Consider the following 19,159-nt stretch of genomic DNA (forward strand, 5'->3'; position numbering starts at 1 on the left):
CCTGATTCCCCATGCTCTTGACCAACGTCCTATGATGTCTTTTTTTTTTTTTTTTTAATTGTTAATTTTTAAAGGGACAAGGCAGAGTCCAGTTTTCTGAACAGGAACATAACCCTGGGAGGTCAGAGAAGCAGAAAGGGGGCCTGATTATGGGACCAGGATGGCTAAATCCCCACTCTCTCAGGCCAGGATTCTTCTGGACGGCTGGCAACAGGACTTCTGGGCTGGGTCTGACACTCGCTATAAGTCCTTTGGTCTGTCTTTCTCCCAGTAAACATTTCTAGATTTTCACCTTGCCAGAAAGTAATCTCTTGTGTGTTTAGTTGGTGGCATTTTTGCACCATTAGAAAAAAATTCCCACTTTTTTCCCAGCGGATAGAACTGCTCACCAGGAAACCTTGTTTGCACGCAAAGGGCTCCATCCTGGCCAGGTGCCCTGTGTTACCCTGACACCCTGCTTTGGCTACCATTGATGTGTGGCTGGCAGTGTGGCCCCAGAACTAAACAGTAGTGGACTGGGTGTCCAGCAGGCATCAAAAGCTTCGTACCAGGGGGCTGGGGGGAGATACCGTGGTGTCTACGGCAACACCTTCCCGCAGTGGCAGCAGCTCGGAGCGAGCGGGGACATCTTTCACCACGGTGCCCCATTTACAACAGGAAGCCAAGTAAGCCGTACAGAATCTTCTCAAAATGAAATGGAGCCAAGGCAAATCCCACTCACTATTTACTTGCACAGTTAACTTTTAAATGAGAAGACAGATTCGCAGTTTCCTTGGGTAACTTCCATCCTCTTGGTTTTGAGGTCCTTTAGAATTTTAATGCTGCCATCTGCTTGGATAATTGTTCTTCCTTTATAGCATTAAAAATGATGAAAATGTTGAGACACATCTTTATTTTCATTTCAACATCTTCCTCCAGGATGAAGATAAAAATGTGAAACGGGACAGGACAAGGGACAGAGTTCTGTGGCTATTACAGTACAGTGATTTTGAGATAATCCAAAATTATTTATCCATGATCTCTGCCTCGAACTGTGATTCTGTATACTCTTCGTGTGCTATATGTTACCTGTATTTCTACCGTGATGTAGGATACAACCTACCCAGTCTTACGGTCTAGTCTGGTTTCACCATCTTATATATAGGGAATAAAGGGAAATTTTATCAAATATTTTTTAAAAAATCAAGGTATGTTCTCTATATGTCTCAGTACACAAGACCACATAGATGTGGCATTCTTCTGTTCCTTTAAAGTCAAAACTTCTTTATGGAAGGGTAAAAAGAAAAAGAGAAGGAAAGTTAAGTAATTGGTTTTGACAAGATTATATTTGCTTCTAGAAACCCAAGCATTATTTCCTCAGTGTTCAAAGTGTTTCTTTGCAAGTCCATTTCAGAATGTTGCTGTGACTATCCTACTTCTTAAAAATATTATTGTAGAGTTATAAACAATTTTTAAATCAATGCTTCAGGAAAATGACTGTGTTAATTACAGTTAAACTTCCTGTTTCAAAAAGAGACTCTCTCCCGAAGTTTCTTATATTAAGTTCTCGAAAGAATTAACATTTGGCTCAATTTATAGAAAGTAAACTTCCAAGCAAATAGTCATAACACATTTCTATTTGTATCAAGTAAAAATATCTGTGTTCATCAAAAGATACTGTCAGGGAAGTAAAAAGATAAGCCACCAACTAGGAGAAGATCTTTGCAACACATATGACCAGCAAAAGTTGACTATCCAGAGTAAATAAAGAATTCCTGCAAATCAATACGAAAAAGACAATGTAGTAGATGTGGATATTCATTTCACGCAAGAGGGACTACGAGTGACAAATAAACATATTGAAAGATGCTCAATCTTACCAGTAATCAGGGAAACATAAATTAAGACTGCAAGGGGTTGGCATTTTGCTCCCACCAGATGGGTACAAATAAGACACTCACCAATGCCAAGTGCTAGTAAGGAGATAGAGCTTTTACATTGCTGGTGAGATTAGAAATTGGTACAACATTGGACAATAATTTGGTATATTTAGTGAAGTTGAATGTATCATAGACGAAACCCAGAAATTCCACTCAGTGGTCCCACCACTTCACATACACACCAATACCATATGAAAATTTCAATTGTTCCATCTCCCTGTCAACACTTAGTATGGTCAGCATTTAAAATTTTAGCCTTCTCATTGTAGTAATAATTTGCCTTTTACTGGTGACTTAAGATGTAAAGCATTTTTTCATGTTGGTAATTGCCTGTTTTTGTTTTTTGGTAAAGTGTTCATATCTTTTGACCATTTTTAATGGGTTCTTTTTCTATTGATTTAAAAGATTTCTTTATGTATTCTGGATATGAGTCATTTCCCTGATTTTTGTTTGACACATATTTTCTCCTGGTCTGTGATTTGTATTTTTGTTTTCTTAATGGTATCGTTCATGTTTTGGATGAAGTTTAATTGATCCTTTTTTTTTCTTGTAAGGCTCATATTTTTGCATCCTGTCAAAGACACATTTTCCTACACTGAAGTTTGCAAACATTTGTCCTATGTCTTCCTCTATGTCAGTATTTTCTTCTGTTTCTTCTAAAAGTGTTATAATTTTAAATTTTATTTTTAGATTTGTGATAATTTTGACTTGATTTCTATATGTGGTATGAAGTAAGGGTCCATTTTTTGTTGTTGTTTTGTAACTTTTTCCATATGGAATTGATCCAGCATTGTTTTTTGAAAGGTGTTTCTATCTCCATTGAATCACCTTGGAAACTTTGTCAACAATAAATTGACCATTTATATGGTGGTCTGTTTCTGGATTCTCCACTCTGTACCATTGATCTAATTGTACATCTTTTTACGAATTGAAGTTGGGATGGCTAAGTCCTCCAATGTTTTCTTTTCTTTTTTTTTTTTTTTTAAGTAGGCTCCACACCCAGCATGGAGCTCAGTGTGGGGCCTGAACCCATGACCATGAGATCAAGACCTGAGCCAAGATCAGGAGTCAGATGCTTAAACAACTGAGCCACCCGGGTACCCCAACATTTTCTTTTTAAAAAAAATTTCTTTGGTTATTCTAGGTCCCTTGTATTTAAGTGTAAATTTTAGAATAAGTTTGTCAATTTCTTTAAAAATGAAAAGGCATTCTATAATTTTGGTTGGAATTGTAATGAATCTATAGATATATTTGGAGAGAATTGCCATCTTCGCAATACTGAACCTTCCAATTAATTTAGGTCTTCTTTAATTTTGCTCAGCAATGATTTGTAGTTTTTGATGTAAAGAGCTTAGATGTCTTTAGTTAGATATTTTCCCCAAGTATTTGTAATAGAATGCTGTTGTTTTCCTTTTGTTTGCTGCTGGTATATAATAGTATAACTGATTTTTATATTAACCTTGTATCTTGCTGAATACAAATATATAAAATAATTCTAGAATTAGTTTCTTATTGAATTGTCTAGGACCTCCAGTACATAAATAAAAGTGATAACACTTAAAAAAAATAATAAAATAAATAAATAAATAAAAGTGATAACACTTAAAAAAAAAAAAGGTGACAATGGGCATTCTTGCCTTAACCGTGATTATAAAAAAGAAAAATACTCTTCCATCACTAAGGATTATTTTAGCTGTCGATTTTTTTATAGATGCCCTTCATTAGTTTGAGAACGTTATTTACTTTTTCTAGGTAACTCTCCTTTGAGAGTTTTTACCATAAATATATGTTGAATTTTGTCAAAATACGTTTAATTTAATTATTGGCTTTTTAAAAATCTTTTTTATATGGTTAATTACACTGCTGATTTTTTTTTAATGTTAAACCAACCTACGTTGCCGAAATGAACCCCACTTAAGCTTGATGTACTAGTCTCTCTCTCTTCTTCTTTGCACTGTTGGATTTGATTTGCTGAAATTTTGTGAAGGATCTTTGCTATCTCTGTTCGTGAGGGATAGTGATCCCTAATTTTTTTTCCTGTGGTGTGATTCTTTCCTGAGACTTTGTTGTTAGTGCTATGTTGAACTGACCAAATAAGTTCAGCAGTGTTTCCCTTCTCCTCCAATTTCTGAAGAAGTTTGTGCAAGATTGGTGTTATTTTGACCTAGAAAGAGTAAGAGAATCCACCCGTGAACCTCCCTGGGTCTGGGGGGTTTCTTTTGGGGAAAGCGTTTACTAACAAATTCAATATCTTGATTAGACACAGGGTTATTCAGATTTTCGGTTTCTTCTTCTGTCAACTTTGATACATTGTATCTTTCAAGAAAGTCATCCATTTCATGTCACAGCAAATTTTTTAACATTAGTTTCTTCATAGTAGCCTCTTATGAATCCTTTAATATTTATACGATTTGTGGTGATAAACCCTTCATCAATGATGATATTGGTGATTTGTGTTCACACTCTTTTGTCCTCAACTTACTTGATTCTGGATTTGTCCGTTTTGTTGATCATCTTAAAGGAGCAGTTCTTGCTTTGCTAATTTTCTCTACTGGTTTTCTCTGTTATGATTTTCTTCTTTTGTCTGTATTATTTACTTCCTTCTACTTGTTTTACTTCCTTATTTACTTCCTGTATTATTTACTTCCTTCTACTTGGGTTTTCTTATTCCCCTCATGATATCATCTTGGACTCATGAATTATTTAAAGGTGTGTTTAATTCCAGGTATTTGGGGGTTTCCTAACTATCCTATTGGTATTAACTTCTAATTTTAATTTTGTTGTGGTTAGAGAACCTGTGTGATTCAGTGCTTGGAAGTATATGGTTTTATGGCCCCGTGTATTGTCTGGTTTGGTGACTATATCACATACATTTGGAAAGAATGTGTACTCTGCAGTTTTGAGATACAGTACAGCATATGTACGAATTACATCAAAGTGATTGATAGTGCCGTTCAGATCGTTTATGTTTTCACTGAGTTTTAAAATTTTTGTCTAGTTGGCCTATAAATTGCTGAAATGTGAGTGCTAAAGTCTCCTGCTATAATTGTGGGATTGTTTCTCACTTTAATTCCGTGAAGTTTTGGTTCACATATTTTCTGTTTCTATTTTTAGGTGCCTACACATTAGTGATTTTATTTCTTCCTGATAAAATTTTACCAGTATTGAATGCCCCACTTTATCCCTGGCAATACTGTTTGTTATGAGTCGATTTGATCAATCTCCTAATATCCACCCCAGCCTTCTTATGCTTACTGTTTGTATGGTATATTCTTTTCATCCATTTATTGTCAAGTTGTCTATGCCTTGATTTAGAGTGCCTCTTATAGGCAGCATATAGATGAGTTTCGCAATTTTATCTCCTTTGCAAATCTCTGCCTTTCAGTTGAGGTTAACATGTAATTATTGATATAGTTGGATTTATGTCTATTTTTTGTATGTTTATCCACTGTTCCCCCTTTATTGACTTCTTTTGATTACATGAATATGTCTTAGTATCCTATTTTAACTTCTCTATTATCTTTGGGCTATATCTCTTTTTATTTTGTTAGTGGTTGTCTAGGGATTATAATACACATACTCAGTCTTCCTAGTTCTGTTGTACCACTTGATGTAAAATACAGAACAGTTGCAGCCGTATAGCTCCCTTTAATTCTCTTCTACTGTTCCTTGTGTTAAGTTGTAGTATGAATTATATCTGCATACTTTGAAATCTCTCCAGACAATGTTGTAACTTTTGCTTTAAACACATATATGTATTTTAAAGAATTTAAGAGGAAAAAAAACAGTCTTACGTATTTACTCATATATTTACTGCTTTCCGTTCCTGCAAATTCAGTTTTCCCTGTTATTATTGCCCCTCAAATTGAAGAACTTCCTTTATCATTTCTTCTGAAGCATGTCTTTGGATGATGAATTCCCTTAGTTTTGTTCATCTGAAATCTTTATTTCACTATTATTCCTGAAATATATTTTCACTGGATATAGAATTCTGGTTTGGCATGTCGTTCTTTCAGCAATTTTATTATTGTTTTAAAGGTTTATTTATTTATTTTTGAGAAAGTGCACAAGTAGGGGGAGAGGCAGAGAGAGAGAGAGAATCCTCAAGCAGACTCCCTGCTGAATGCAGAGCCCGACACAGGGCTCGATCTCATGCCCTGAGATCATGACCTGAGCTGAAATCAAGAGTTGGACACCCAACCGAGCCTGGGTAGGTGCCCCACTTTCAGCAATTTTAAAGTTATTCCACTGTTTTCTGTCCTCCAGGCTTCTGGTGACAAATCTGTAGTTCTTTGTGTCATTGCTCCCTTGGATTTCACATGTCATTTTTCTCTAGCTTCTTTCAAGATTTTTTTCTCTTTATCTTGGGTTTTCAACAGCTTGATTATGATGTGCCAGTCATGGTTTTCTTGACTTTTCAAGCTTCTTGAATTCATAAATTTGTCACCAAATTTGGGAAGTTTTTGACCACTTCTACAAATACTTTTTCTGCTCTAATATCTTTTTTTTTTATAATAATATTTTTTTATTATATTATGTTAGTCACCATACAGTACATCCTGGTTTTTGATGTAAAGTTCCATGATTCATTAGTTGTGTATAACACCCAGTGCACCATGCAATACGTGTCCTCCTTACTACCCATCTGCCCTAATATCTTGATCCTCTCTTCCTGGGCCTGCAACTACATGTAAGTCACACCTTTTGGTGTCGTATCACATGTCCACCTAAGGCTTTTTTCTTTTCCATTGAATACTTTCTTATTCTTTCCTCTTATTTCACTTAATCTTTCCTTTGTCATCTTCACTCTACTCTTAAGCCCATCCAGTGAATTTTTGTTTTTTAAATTTTGTATTTTGCAACTCTGAAGTTTCCATTTGTTTCTTTTTTATAACTCCTATTTCTCCATTGAGACTGTCTATCCTCTCATTCATTTCACGTGTATTTCTTTTATTTTATGAAAGTGCTTTAAAATTTTTTTTTCAGACAGTTTCTTCATCTAGATCATTGCAAAGCTGCCACCTGTCAATTGTGTTTTCTCTTGAGAATAGATCATAGTGTCATAGTTCTTTAATTTTGAGTAGTTTGTGATTGTATCCTGGGCACAATGAATGTTATGTTATCTAGAATCTGTGTTCTATTATAATCCTCTGGAGATCATTGATTTTTTAAAAAAAGCAGGAGTCAATCTAATCAAGTTCAGACTATGCATTCAAGTGCACCTTCTATGAGGTGCTAAATGCTTAGAAAACTTTCTCAGGATCATGTGGCTAATAAGGGGCAGAATGAGGACTTGAGTTGGGGTCTTCTAAAGCCATTTAACTTTGGGGCTTTTCTTTTTTCTTCTGAGTCATTTAACTTCTGTGCATCTTTCCCATATGTTAATAAGAATTTTTCAATAAATAACTTGCTGATTATATATGTATGAAATCCTGAAATCAAACTTAAGGTTTTTTTTTTTTTTTGAGGACTTCTTGGAAGCTTTTGTGAATCTCCATAGAGACTATTTGATATGAAATATTTTCCAAACCATTTGACCTCATAATCTGTTATTTATGGAGGCTTCTGCTCCACAGAACATACTTGAAAATAGCTGATTTGTGGGGCGCCTGGGTGGCGCAGTCATTAAGTGTCTGCCTTTGGCTCAGGGCGTGATCCCGGCGTTATGGGATCGAGCCCCACATCAGGCTCCTCCGCTAGGAGCCTGCTTCTTCCCCTCCCTCTCCCCCTGCTTGTGTTCCCTCTCTTGCTGGCTGTCTCTATCTCTGTCGAATAAATAAATAAAATCTTAAAAAAAAAATAGCTGATTCGAGGCATTCATCCCACCAACACTTGTAGGAATTTTATAGAATATCTACTATGTGCCAGGCCTGGCACTAGGTGCTAGCAGACCGAAGATACTATCATCTAAGTATCTAAGACCTTTCTGCCATTTGGGAGCCCTCATCATCTTTCCATGAATTTCAATAATGTTTATATACTCAGCACTATTAGGTCATTTTCACTTGTGTTTACTGACATCCTCTGCCTATCCCCTGAGGTCCTTATTGATATGCCCGCTTTCCCTTTTTTTTTTTTTTTTTTTAGTTTTCATCCATATTTTATTTATTTGTATTTTTTATTATGTTTAGTTAGCCAGCATATAGTACATCATAAGTTTTTGTGGTAGTGTTGAACAATTCATTTTTGATTGCAAACTGCTTAAAAAATTCACCCAGGGCTAGGAGAGTTGTTGGGACAGCCTGGGGTTAGTCACTGCTATGGACTGAATTGTGTTCCCCTCCAAATTCATATTTTGAAATGCTAACCCCCATTGTGACTGTTTCAGGAGATAGGGCCCAGAAAGGAGATTAAGGTTAAATAAGGTCATAAGAGTAAAGCCCTAATCCAATAGGACTGTGGCCTTAGAAGAGAAAGAGATCTCTTTCTCCCTCTCTCTCTCACCCTCTCTCTCTCGCCCTCTCTGCCATAGGAGGACACATCAAAACAGCAGTTGTCTGTAAGGTAGAAGGAGAGTCCTCACCAGAGCCTGACCAGGCTGGCCTCCTGATCTTAGACTTTCAGCCTCCAGAACTGTGAGGAGACACACGTCTGTTGCTTAAGCCCCCACTCTGTGGTATTTTTTTGTTTGCTGAACAGACTAAGACAGTCACCCAACTCAGCAGAGGACATGAGGAAGGACCGAATCAAACTCACTTTATAGATATGGTGGAGAGCAGAACAGGTTTTAAACCACCAAGTGCATCTCTTGCCTACTTCTCGTCCTAGTTCTGAGGCTTGATGCATCAGTTCACACAGTCTCTCACATTAGGAACTTTACACAAACTCTTTCTGCCTTTTTTCCAGCTCCTCTTGTGCCATTTTTTCATGCTCAACTCAAGAGATACCCCTGTAGTAAGATAGCTTTTTATCCAGAATATCAGGAAAATCTTCCATCTCTCTCTCTCTCTCTCTCTCTCTCTCTCTCTCTCTCTTTCCCCTAGGCAGTTGGGTCTTCTCTTGCCTTTGTTTACCTTTCACAGTGAAACAAAATGGAAAAATAAATAAGCCAAAAAGCCCTCCCTAAAATGACAGATGGGAGAGTTGGTTGGCCTTCTTTGCTGCACACCAAAGTGAAATGTCAAGTTCTGTGGACACTTTCTGCTTGAGAAAGTGAGTCTGCAGGTGGTTTTCTGGCAAAGCCATAAGCAATCCAGGGGGCAGCAGGGTGAACCTGGTAGGTGTGAGGTCTGTGCCTGGAGTGGGGAGGCTCCCTCCCCTTCCTTCCCACTTTCTCTTTTTCCCATCAAGATTCTCTTCTCTCCCAGAGCAGCAGACCACCTCCTCCACCAACAGACACCCAGACCTGCCACCTGTACCCCCAGAGTCTTTCCTTCCCTTCCTGGGCTCTCAGTTAGCGAGTGCAAAGCAGTAGCAGAGCTGAGGACACGGGTGTGATATCTCACCCCTAGCCCTCACCCCGGCAGGCCCATTCGAGACTAGCTGTCAATCATAAGAGCAAGTCCTCATCTTAGAAGGTGTAGAGTTTTCTGCACAGTCCTTTCATACTCAAAATGATAATGCTGCTAATAACCATGATTTATTGACCACTTTCTGGATACCAGTCACAGTGCTAAGTACTTGACAAGCATGGATTCATCTGAGTCTTAGAACAGTTCTACAACGTACACATTATTGTCATCATTTCACAAATGAGGAAAGCAAGTCTTAGGGATTCCTAACTGTCCACTGCGCAGTGGTGAGCAATGAGGGCCCTACAGATGGCCTGGGAGCTGACTTCCAAATGTAAGTAAGGCCTTTGCAAGATTCTGAAGGAGAAGTCAAGCCAAATTCTTCAGACTCACTTGTACATACACACTCCCTCTTACATCCCGTAATTGTGTTATTAAGAGTAAGTACTGTTTGGTTTTCCTAAACTAAAATGAGCTCATTGCTGGAGTTTATCACACACTCTAATTCAATATTTTACTGCGAAGTAGGTGGCTTGGCAGTGCTGTATTGGTTCACCTGTCCACGAGCGTGTGCAGAGTTGGGAAACCCATAATTTTCACAACTCTCCATTATCAGGTGCCATTGCCTTTGTCTTGAATTGGCAATCAACTTCTATTACTGTTTTCTTGCTCTTGAATGATATCCTACTGTTATTTCAGCTTTCTGTATAATTTGTTGTGGGCTCTCCTCTTAACCCTATAGCAAGGGGCGAGGTATATTGACATATTTTCACTCTTTTTTTCCCAAGAATTAGATTAAAGAAATGCATGTAACATATTGGACTAAACCAAATGAAATGGCCTACATTCAAACATTTTTACCTTAGCTGAAGCTATATGAAATGGACTATATTCAAGAGTTTTTGACCTAAAAAATGACAGTCTCATCTGGTCCAACCGGAGTAGTTCAAATATAAAGTATTTTTACCTCATTTGCTAGACATTTGTGTGTATAATTCCCTCCAAATATGTGTGTACAGTGACACTTTATAGATGATACTCTGCCTGTGAATTTGTTATCTACATAATCAGCAACGTCCTAGTATTAAACGTTAACTGTAAGAACATTGCTAAATTGAGTTTGCACGTTTTTCGTGTGATCCAAGATCTTGATTGTAAGCTCATATTCTTTCTTCCTGAGTTGTTCGATTATGTGCCTCTTTTGTTCTTTATCATCACCTGATTCCTTTTTCACTGTGAAGTGGGAATGGACAGGACCTATGGATCTTGGGGTCTTCTGTGCCCGAGTCGAAGAAGCTTGAAATGTACTAATTTAAGGGCTAAGGAAGCTTTTCAAGTCCCGCAGTCAGTTAGTGTGGATTCAGGATTCAAATGCAAGTCAGCTTGGAAGATATGGTACACATTTTGGTAAATGGCATCAGTACATCCTTATGGCTTCCTGAACAAGAAATTCCAGACTTCCTTGACATCTCTTTAAGGAAATTAGGATGCCAACTTTTATTGAGTGCCCACTGTATGCCAGCCATTCTTCTCATTTAATGTCCAACAGACACTATGAGGTTGGAATCATTAATCTGTACAGATGGAGAAGTAGGTTCACAGGCTTGAATACTACTCCGTGTTGTGGAACCAGTAGGAAGGTGGTGAGAGCAGAAAGCAAACTTGAAAACTCATTTGATTGTTCACCACACTGCCTTTTTTTTCCTGCCCCACATCTCCTTCCTCTGCCCACATATTCAATTCGTCACGGAATCCTATTAGTTTTACCTATAAAATGACTCTAGGATCTGTTTTCCATCATTTTCACTACTAATGGTCTAACACTATCTCTACCGTGAACATGTGCAGCAACATCCTCTCCTCCTCCCTGTCTCAGTCCCTACCCATTCCCTCCATATGGCCTCCAACTCACTCCACAATCCTTTACACAAATCTGATCATGACCTACCTCTTCGGTGGCCCTGTCGTGCTTGCAGGGCATAAAACATATCACAGTCCAGTTTTCCAACCTACTTTCCTGGCCATCTCTGCCAACATTCCCTATCCCTAACCCTTACCCCACTGACCCTTCCAGACTGCTCCCCCCATTCTCTCTAACACTCATGACCTTTCCAATCCAACTCCTGGACCTCCACACACTTGCTACTCAGGGAACCTGGACAGACTGTTATATATATGGAATAATTTATACATCTACACCCACCAGTTCCCCACCTGGCATAGTCTTCTTCCTTCAAGGCCCCATTCAAATGTCCTTGCCTGTGGGAGAGTCATCCCAGACTTTCCCTGGCAGTTGATAGCTCCTCCTTTTTATATCCACAGGATTATGTACACATTTTTAATTAGACCGTTTCTGTTGAATGATAGCAAGTTGTTGAAATGTCTTATCTATCTTTCCCACTTGATAATGAGCCCCTTAGGGATAAAGATCATGTCGTATTTATCTTTGGATTGCCAGCATTCAGAAAAGTGCCTGGCACAAGGTCAGCACTCAATAAATGTTCATTAATGTACAAATACCCCCCATAGTCTCTCATGCACATAACAGCATACTGAGTAGCTCTTTGGTACAGCAGATTGAAAATTGAACTGGGAGAAAGAATGCTTGAATTCTAGTCCGGGCTTACCCACCAACTGGCTGTGTCACTGGGACAGATGTGTTTTGGGTCTCAGTACCATCACTTGTAAAAGGGGGTGGGGGACATCCGAGTGCCCTTCCAAGGCTCACATCTAATGATGCAAAGGTCTTGACAACTTATCCCTAAAAATATCTCTCTTTCTTACCAGAAGTAAAAGGCCTTAGACATCTTCTAAGGAGAGTCATGGCGCACAACCAGGAGCCTCTAGCCAAGACCACTGTCATCAAATTCAATGGCCAGGACTTTAACTCCTTGCGGGATCGTTGCCTAAGCAGAGGCCTACCATTTGAGGATGAGACATTCCCTGCAGAGACTCCTTCCATAGGTCTGAAGCTGCTCCAGGGAAGAGACCTGTCCAGCCTGAGGTGGATGCGGCCAAAGGTGAGTGAGCCCCTCAGGAACATACCCAGCTCCTGGGCCCTCTGAGCTGCCTGCCATGGTACCTCCCACTGAAAGAAAGATGGACCTGTGACCTGGCTTTCAAGGATGGCCCAAACCAAATGGGAAGGAGAATGAGATTTATCTGGTCCCTCAGCTGCAGTGTTGTATCCTTAGTGGAATGGAAGGACCCTGTACCAGGACCCAGGACCCCTGTGTTCTAACCCATTTGTATCACTGAGCATATCACTAGATTGCATGCCTCATGTTCTCATCTGAAGAATGGGAAACCATGGGTAGGAAGAATGTAGTAGTTGGTCTCATCTCCATAATTGAGCCCATCTGTCTCCATCACTCCTTATTCTTTTCCTTATCACTGTCCTTATTTTTTCTTTTTCTTTGTTGGAATTTACTCAACAGGAAGATATCATGTCAGTCACTTATACAATAGGATAAATTTAAATAATTGCCTCACCTCTCTCATTTATACTTGTATTTTCAATCTTGCAAAGACTAGATCACTTATAAAAGAATTTCAGATAGCTGTAAAATTAGGGAGCTATTTCAGGGCAACATTCAAAACCCCCTCCTCAACTACTCCAGCAGATGGCCACTAACTCAACTTTGTGGTGAGATAGAGTCATTTCTTCATCTTCACACACTTATTCATTCATCCAGATCCTAACAGAGTACTAACCACATGGATTGTGTGCCCAAATCTCACTCTATTGGTTGGTTTTTCCAACTATATTCATCTCAAGGCATGAATCCCCAAGAAAAATTTCACAGCCCACTTAACATTCTTATAATCTCATCACGGCTATTACTGATGCAAAGGACCCAGCTGAGGACCACTCTGGGGACCTTAATGCCCAACTTTCCTGTTCTTGCTTCCAAAAGCACCCAGCAGAACCTAGAACAAGAGAAAATAACATAATATCTAGTAAGCTAATAATTACAGTATCAGCAAGTGTTATCAAGCACTGATTAAATGCCAAGCACTCTACTTTCAATAAACCAAGGTTAGATTATACAGAAGGGGCATTTTCTGATGACATACAATAAGACCTTGAACTCTGGAGATGCCAAGTCTTGCCCTAACTTGGGACAGATTTGTAGTTTTGGGGAGTGGAGGGTGAGTGGGGGTCCAGTAGGGTTCAGGATCAGATGGTGGTACCTCAGGCTTCTAGGATCCATCTTACCAGCCAGAGGCATAAAGTCTCCAGTAATGATTCTCTTCTTCTGGCCTTCCCCTCCTACAGAGAGCTGAACAGAGAACTCTATTTAAAGTTTGGAAGGGTTATATTTTTTCCCTTTATTATTTTTAGGAGCTGAGATCCTTTTAGAAAGTTTTTTTTTCTCCAAGGTGCTGAGTAATAGATGTGGGACTCATATTTATAGTGTTAAAGAATTTAGAACATTTCTATGTTGAGATGGAGGGCTTTCAGAGGAAGGGCTGAGAGTTTCTTATTATCTGATTCTAGCAGCATCTCAAATTTTGTATCTCAGAGGCAAGGAGAAGCTGGGGCAAACAGAAGTGAGATGACTTCCACAGAATTCTGCTGGGAACCTGAAACGGAACTTCCGAGGCAGATATGTCTTATTCCCATTCTTCTTCTCAGCTGAAAGCTGAGACAAATGTCTTCACGTCCCTCATCACAGCATTTACATTCATATTTTCCTGAGTTTTCCATGTGTCTTCTCTTATTTTGTCTCTTGTCCTTTCCCAGTTATATTAAGAACACAGGTTCAAACAGGTGATGCAACCTGCATAAGGTGGCAGTTAGTGAGGGAAGGACCTGGGTTTTAAACTAAAATTCCTGACTCCACACGCTGCACTTTTCTTCACATGGATTGTGTGCCCAGCAGGACTCTGTTAGGATTTGAATGAATGAATAACTATGTGAGTGGATGAAGAAATGACTCTATCTACAGGTCCTTGACGTGGGTTTCAAGCTCCATATGTGCAACTGAGAATCCGTAGGTTGACTTGTTTAACAAGTAGGATGGTAGACGAGAAGGCCAGTGAACTCACCCTTTCAACATGGCGACTTCTTCAACTGCCAAAGCTTATAGTTGTTCCTGAAAAGAGCCTTGGAGGAGGAGCCATGGCCAGTGTGGCTCAATCCTAGTTGTAAAAGCCAATATTTACATACTGCTGACTATATGGCAGGCCTGGCTTTAGGGGCTTTGACTCATTGAATGCTCACACTAATGCTATAAGGAGGTACTATTATTAGCCCCATTTTACAGATGTGAAATAGAAACAGACTTAAGTAACATACCCAGTGGTAGAGCTGGGATTTGAGTCCTGGACTCTGTCTCCAAGACCTGTTCTGTCACTACACCATACTGTCTCCTGTTGGGCCTCATCATAAGCTCATGTTGTGTTCTGGGCTCCTGTTTTCCACAAATATTTTGTGCACCAATAGACTCCCAGCTTGTCTGGGTAACCAGGAATCAATGTCTATGTTCAGGCCTTCTTTCCATCTTTTAGGTGAAAATGAATGAGGGTAAAAATGAAATGTTGTATGTGTACCTCACATGATTATTTTAAGGAAAGCATGAAGACAATACTCAGAAGAGTGTCTAGCACATTGTAAACACTTAGTAAACGTTAGCTATTGTTACTACAATTAATTTGGGAGGGATGGCATAGGGTAGCAGCCTCAGGGGCTGTCCTTTTGGATCCCTTGGGCTTTCATAATCCAGTCAGCTTCAACCCTCAACTAATTTCAACAGACACTTTTAGGGGAGAAATGTAGGTCAGATGAAACCATTTGAGGGCCTAAGGCAGCCTGGCAGGGAGTGTGGAGAGTGACTTTCTTCTCACGTTCTGCTGCCTCTCACTACTTTTAGAAGGTTGCCTCCCAGTCTAGAGTTTGCCCAGTCACTGTCCAGAGGTCTGGCTGGCACTCCTTAAAGCTCAACTATATAATGGCTGAGGTGTCACCTAGGCTTCTGAAGCCACCTTCACATCCTAGGCTTTTCCAGACAACGGGGACCCTCCATCCTCTAGGCAATTGTCACACCATTGTGGAGATCATTCTACCTTGAGTACTCACTTAGGCTTGGTAGATTCACTAATAGCCCAAGAGTCAGGGGCATAAAACTAGACTCAGTTTTCTATGCCTGGTGCAGATAAGCTGTTGAATGTCCCATGATGTCTTCTCCCTCTCTTTCTCTCTCTCTGATTCTTTGTCTCTCCTTCCATTCCTCCCTCCTTCCAACAGTCAACCTAATCCATTTTGCTGCTGAAACTTTGAAATAGAAGCTCCTTCATATCCTGCTTCATTTGGCTTCTCTTTGTTAAGAAATTTCCAGCCCACCTGTCACACTCTCCCCATTGGCAGGCAATCAGGTTCTGGAACAGCCTGTGACCCTGCACTGGGCAAATAGTGATGATGAGACCCAACCCCTCATCAGCCTCAGCACTGCCTGCAACCCCTGCATGTCAGAAAGAGACAATGCTGAGAATTAGACTTGTACATGGAGTATCTATTGTTTCCCTGAATGAAAGTTGATGTTAGAGTGACTTCCTTTTTGAATTTTAATTTCATAAATAATAATAAATCCCCTTTATCAAGTATGTACATGCATTAAGTATTAATCTAAGCACTTTATATACAACATTTCATTTAATTACCGTAATAGTCCTGTGAGGTAGATAATATTATTATCCTTATTCAATAGAGAGCACTGTCCAACAGAATTTCCATGATGGCAGGAAGAGTCTTTTGGTACCGTTCAGTACAGTAGCCACTAGTGATATGTGGCTATTGGGTACTTAGAATGTGGCTAGTAGAACTGAGGGACTAAAGTTTTAATCTAATTTAAAGTAGTCACATATGACTTGTGGCTGCCATATTGGACAGCACACAATTATAGATACAGATCTTCGTAGCATAGTCACCAGCATTTATCAGATGGAGAGACTGCAGTTTCATCTTTGCCCCCATTCTTTCATGAAAAACATTTCACTTCTCAACTGAAGAAAGAGTTGTGGGCCCAAAGCAGGATCTCTGATGGGTGCTTGGAGCTCCAAACCCAACACCATTGTGGCTTCTGGCCTGTGGTCATCCTAGAATGAAGTATTGCCTACCCAGGAAACAAATTTTCATCTTTTAAGTAGCCAGAGTGGAGTTTCTAAAAGGATCATTCACTAGAAATGATTCACCTTGGGACCAAAATGAGTTCTTCAGAAAAGGAAGAGGTTAATAAAATGGACGTATGAGTGTACGTTACGAAGGCAACAGGTAACAGAAGGTAACAAAGTGATCATGCCAGGACCGAATGCCATTGAGCCAAAGAACTTTGACACCAATAAAACAAAGTTCTCTAGCAAAAATAGGGAGTGACACTGCCACCTGCCCAGCCTGAACTCTGGCCACCCTCTGAAAGATATATTTAGTGTGTGTCTGAATGCCAAGATGCTAAACCTGGTGTTCCCTCATCCAAGAGGCAGCACACCATCCGGGACAGTGCATTAGCAGCCTTTGATGAATGCAAGGATCCCTCCAAAATATACAAAGTCATGTTGCATTGGCAGAGACGTCTCCAGAGACGATTGCAGGAGAGTGCCTGGTTTGGTACCACTTAAGAGAGTATTTTCTAAGATTCCCGGTGTTCTCACATTCCATGTGCTTCTGACATACCTAATATAACACAGAAGTCCACGGAAAGGACTTGCAAATGCAGAAGTAGCTAAAATTACTTAGTACGACTATTGCTGATGGCTTGTGTATTGGCGTTCTCCAAAGAAACAGAACTCCTAGGGCGTGTGTGTGTATACATCTATTATATATCTATATACCTGATAGGATATAGCCAATAAGAAATACACAGATTTAGCCTTTGATGTTCTTACTGTGAGGAACTGACTCACGTGGTTATGGGGGCTGTGAGGCCCTCACCCCTGCCGTCTGCCAGCTGGAGACCCAGTCAAGCCAGTGGTGTAGTTTAGTCTGACTGGGGGCTGATGGTGTCATTCCCCATGCAAGGGCAGGAGAAGACTAACGTCCCTGCCTGCAGTCAGGCAGAGGTGGGGCACATTCTCCCTTCCTCTACCTTTTGTGTTATTCATGTCCTCAACGGATTGGGTGGTGCCCGTGCACCCTGGGGATCGCAATCTGCTTTACTAAATTCCCACTCAAATACATGCTAATCTTATCTGGAAACACAGACACACTTAGAAATCATGTCTAGCTGAATATCTGGGGACCGCATGATCCAGTCAAGTCCTAAAATTAACCATCACAACTGCTTTCTGCACAAATGATGTTTCAGAACCCCCAAAGAGCCCATCTCACAGAACCGGCCAACACTGACACAGAGAAGCCCGTCTGCCGGTGTGGACAGCGGGGAAGAGCTAGGCACCATGGAGCCACGTTGCCTGCTTCACAGCCATTCCTGTGGAGTCTGGAACAAATCGCTCAGCTTCCCTGAACCTGCCCCCTTGCCCTGGCGGGGCCTCAGAATCCCCGGCGTTGCTGTATAAACCCTGAATGCCGCCTTGGGCCGGCCCACTAAATCCAGGCTGTGGGAGGCGGCACCCAACGGTCTGCCCGTCTACGAAGGTCCCAGGTGGTTCTGAGTCGTGTGCAGGGTGGCGACTGTTCCTTGCCAGTCTTGTCAGCCTTCACTGCCCTGGTGTGCTCGTCCCACCTGACCCCTGCAGAGCAGGGCGATCTCTCTTTTTTTTTAGGTTTGAATTTAAATTCCAGCTAGTTAACACAGTGTAATAGTAATGACTCAACACTTGCAGACAACACCCCGTGCTCCTCCCAGCAAGTGCCCTCCTTCCTCCCCATCACCTGTTTCACCCATCACTCCACCCCCTCCCCTCTGGTGACCATCAGTGTGTTCTCTGTAGTTAAGAGTCTGTTTCTTGGTTTGCCTCTCTCTCTCTCTCTCTTTTACTCCCCCCTTATTTTTCCCTCTGACTGACTTGTTTTGCTTAGCATAATACTCTCAAGCTCCATCCAAGTTGTTGCAGATGGCAAGATTTCATTCTTTTTGATGGCTGAGTAATATTCCATTATATATATATATATATATATATATATATATATATATATATATATACACACACACACACACACACACACACACACACACACACATATACACCACATTTTCTTTATCCATTCATCTTTGCCTATTTTCTCAGCAAGTCAGCCCCACAGACTAAAATACTTCTGGGTATAATTTCCATCTCTTCCTACTTCTCTTTTTTTTTTTTTTTTTTTTTTTTTTTAAAGATTTTATTTATTTATTCGACAGAGACAGAGACAGCCAGCGAGAGAGGGAACACAAGCAGGGGGAGTGGGAGAGGAAGAAGCAGGCTCATAGCAGAGGAGCCCGATGTGGGGCTCGATCCCATAACGCCGGGATCACGCCCTGAGCCGAAGGCAGACGCTTAACCGCTGTGCCACCCAGGCGCCCCACCCTACTTCTCTTTTTAAAAAAATATTTTATTTATTCATTTGTGAGAGAAAGAGAGAGCATGAGCAGGGGAAGGGGCAGAGGGAGAGGGACAGACTCCTCACCAAGCAGGAGCCCGACGAGGGGCTCCATGCCAGAATCCCGAGATCACTACCTGAGCCGAAGTCAGGTGCTCAACCCACTGAGCCCCCCAGGGGCCCCTACCTCGGCTCTTGTCAGATCATCTAGCACCCCTCTAAAGCCCAGGCTGGGAAAGAAACAGGCAGCTCAGAGGACAGGAGACGCAGATGCAGATCTTGGGCCCAACTTTGATGCAGACGATTCCAGT

At 40.6% G+C, this 19,159-nt stretch overlaps 1 protein-coding gene across 1 annotated transcript in view; it reads left to right on the forward strand.

Moving 5' to 3' along the window:
• The window catches only part of CAPN13 (calpain 13), a 76,924-nt gene that overhangs the window by 6,772 nt on the left and 50,993 nt on the right, over positions 1 to 19,159 (forward strand). The window contains exon 2 of the mRNA XM_057309334.1: positions 12,158 to 12,390. Within this exon, the coding sequence (XP_057165317.1) occupies positions 12,193 to 12,390 (198 nt within the window). The 5' untranslated portion in view covers positions 12,158 to 12,192. The remainder of the gene's footprint in view (positions 1 to 12,157; positions 12,391 to 19,159) is intronic.

Source organism: Ursus arctos, unplaced genomic scaffold (genome assembly GCF_023065955.2).
Source record: "Ursus arctos isolate Adak ecotype North America unplaced genomic scaffold, UrsArc2.0 scaffold_8, whole genome shotgun sequence".
NCBI lineage: Eukaryota > Metazoa > Chordata > Mammalia > Carnivora > Ursidae > Ursus > Ursus arctos.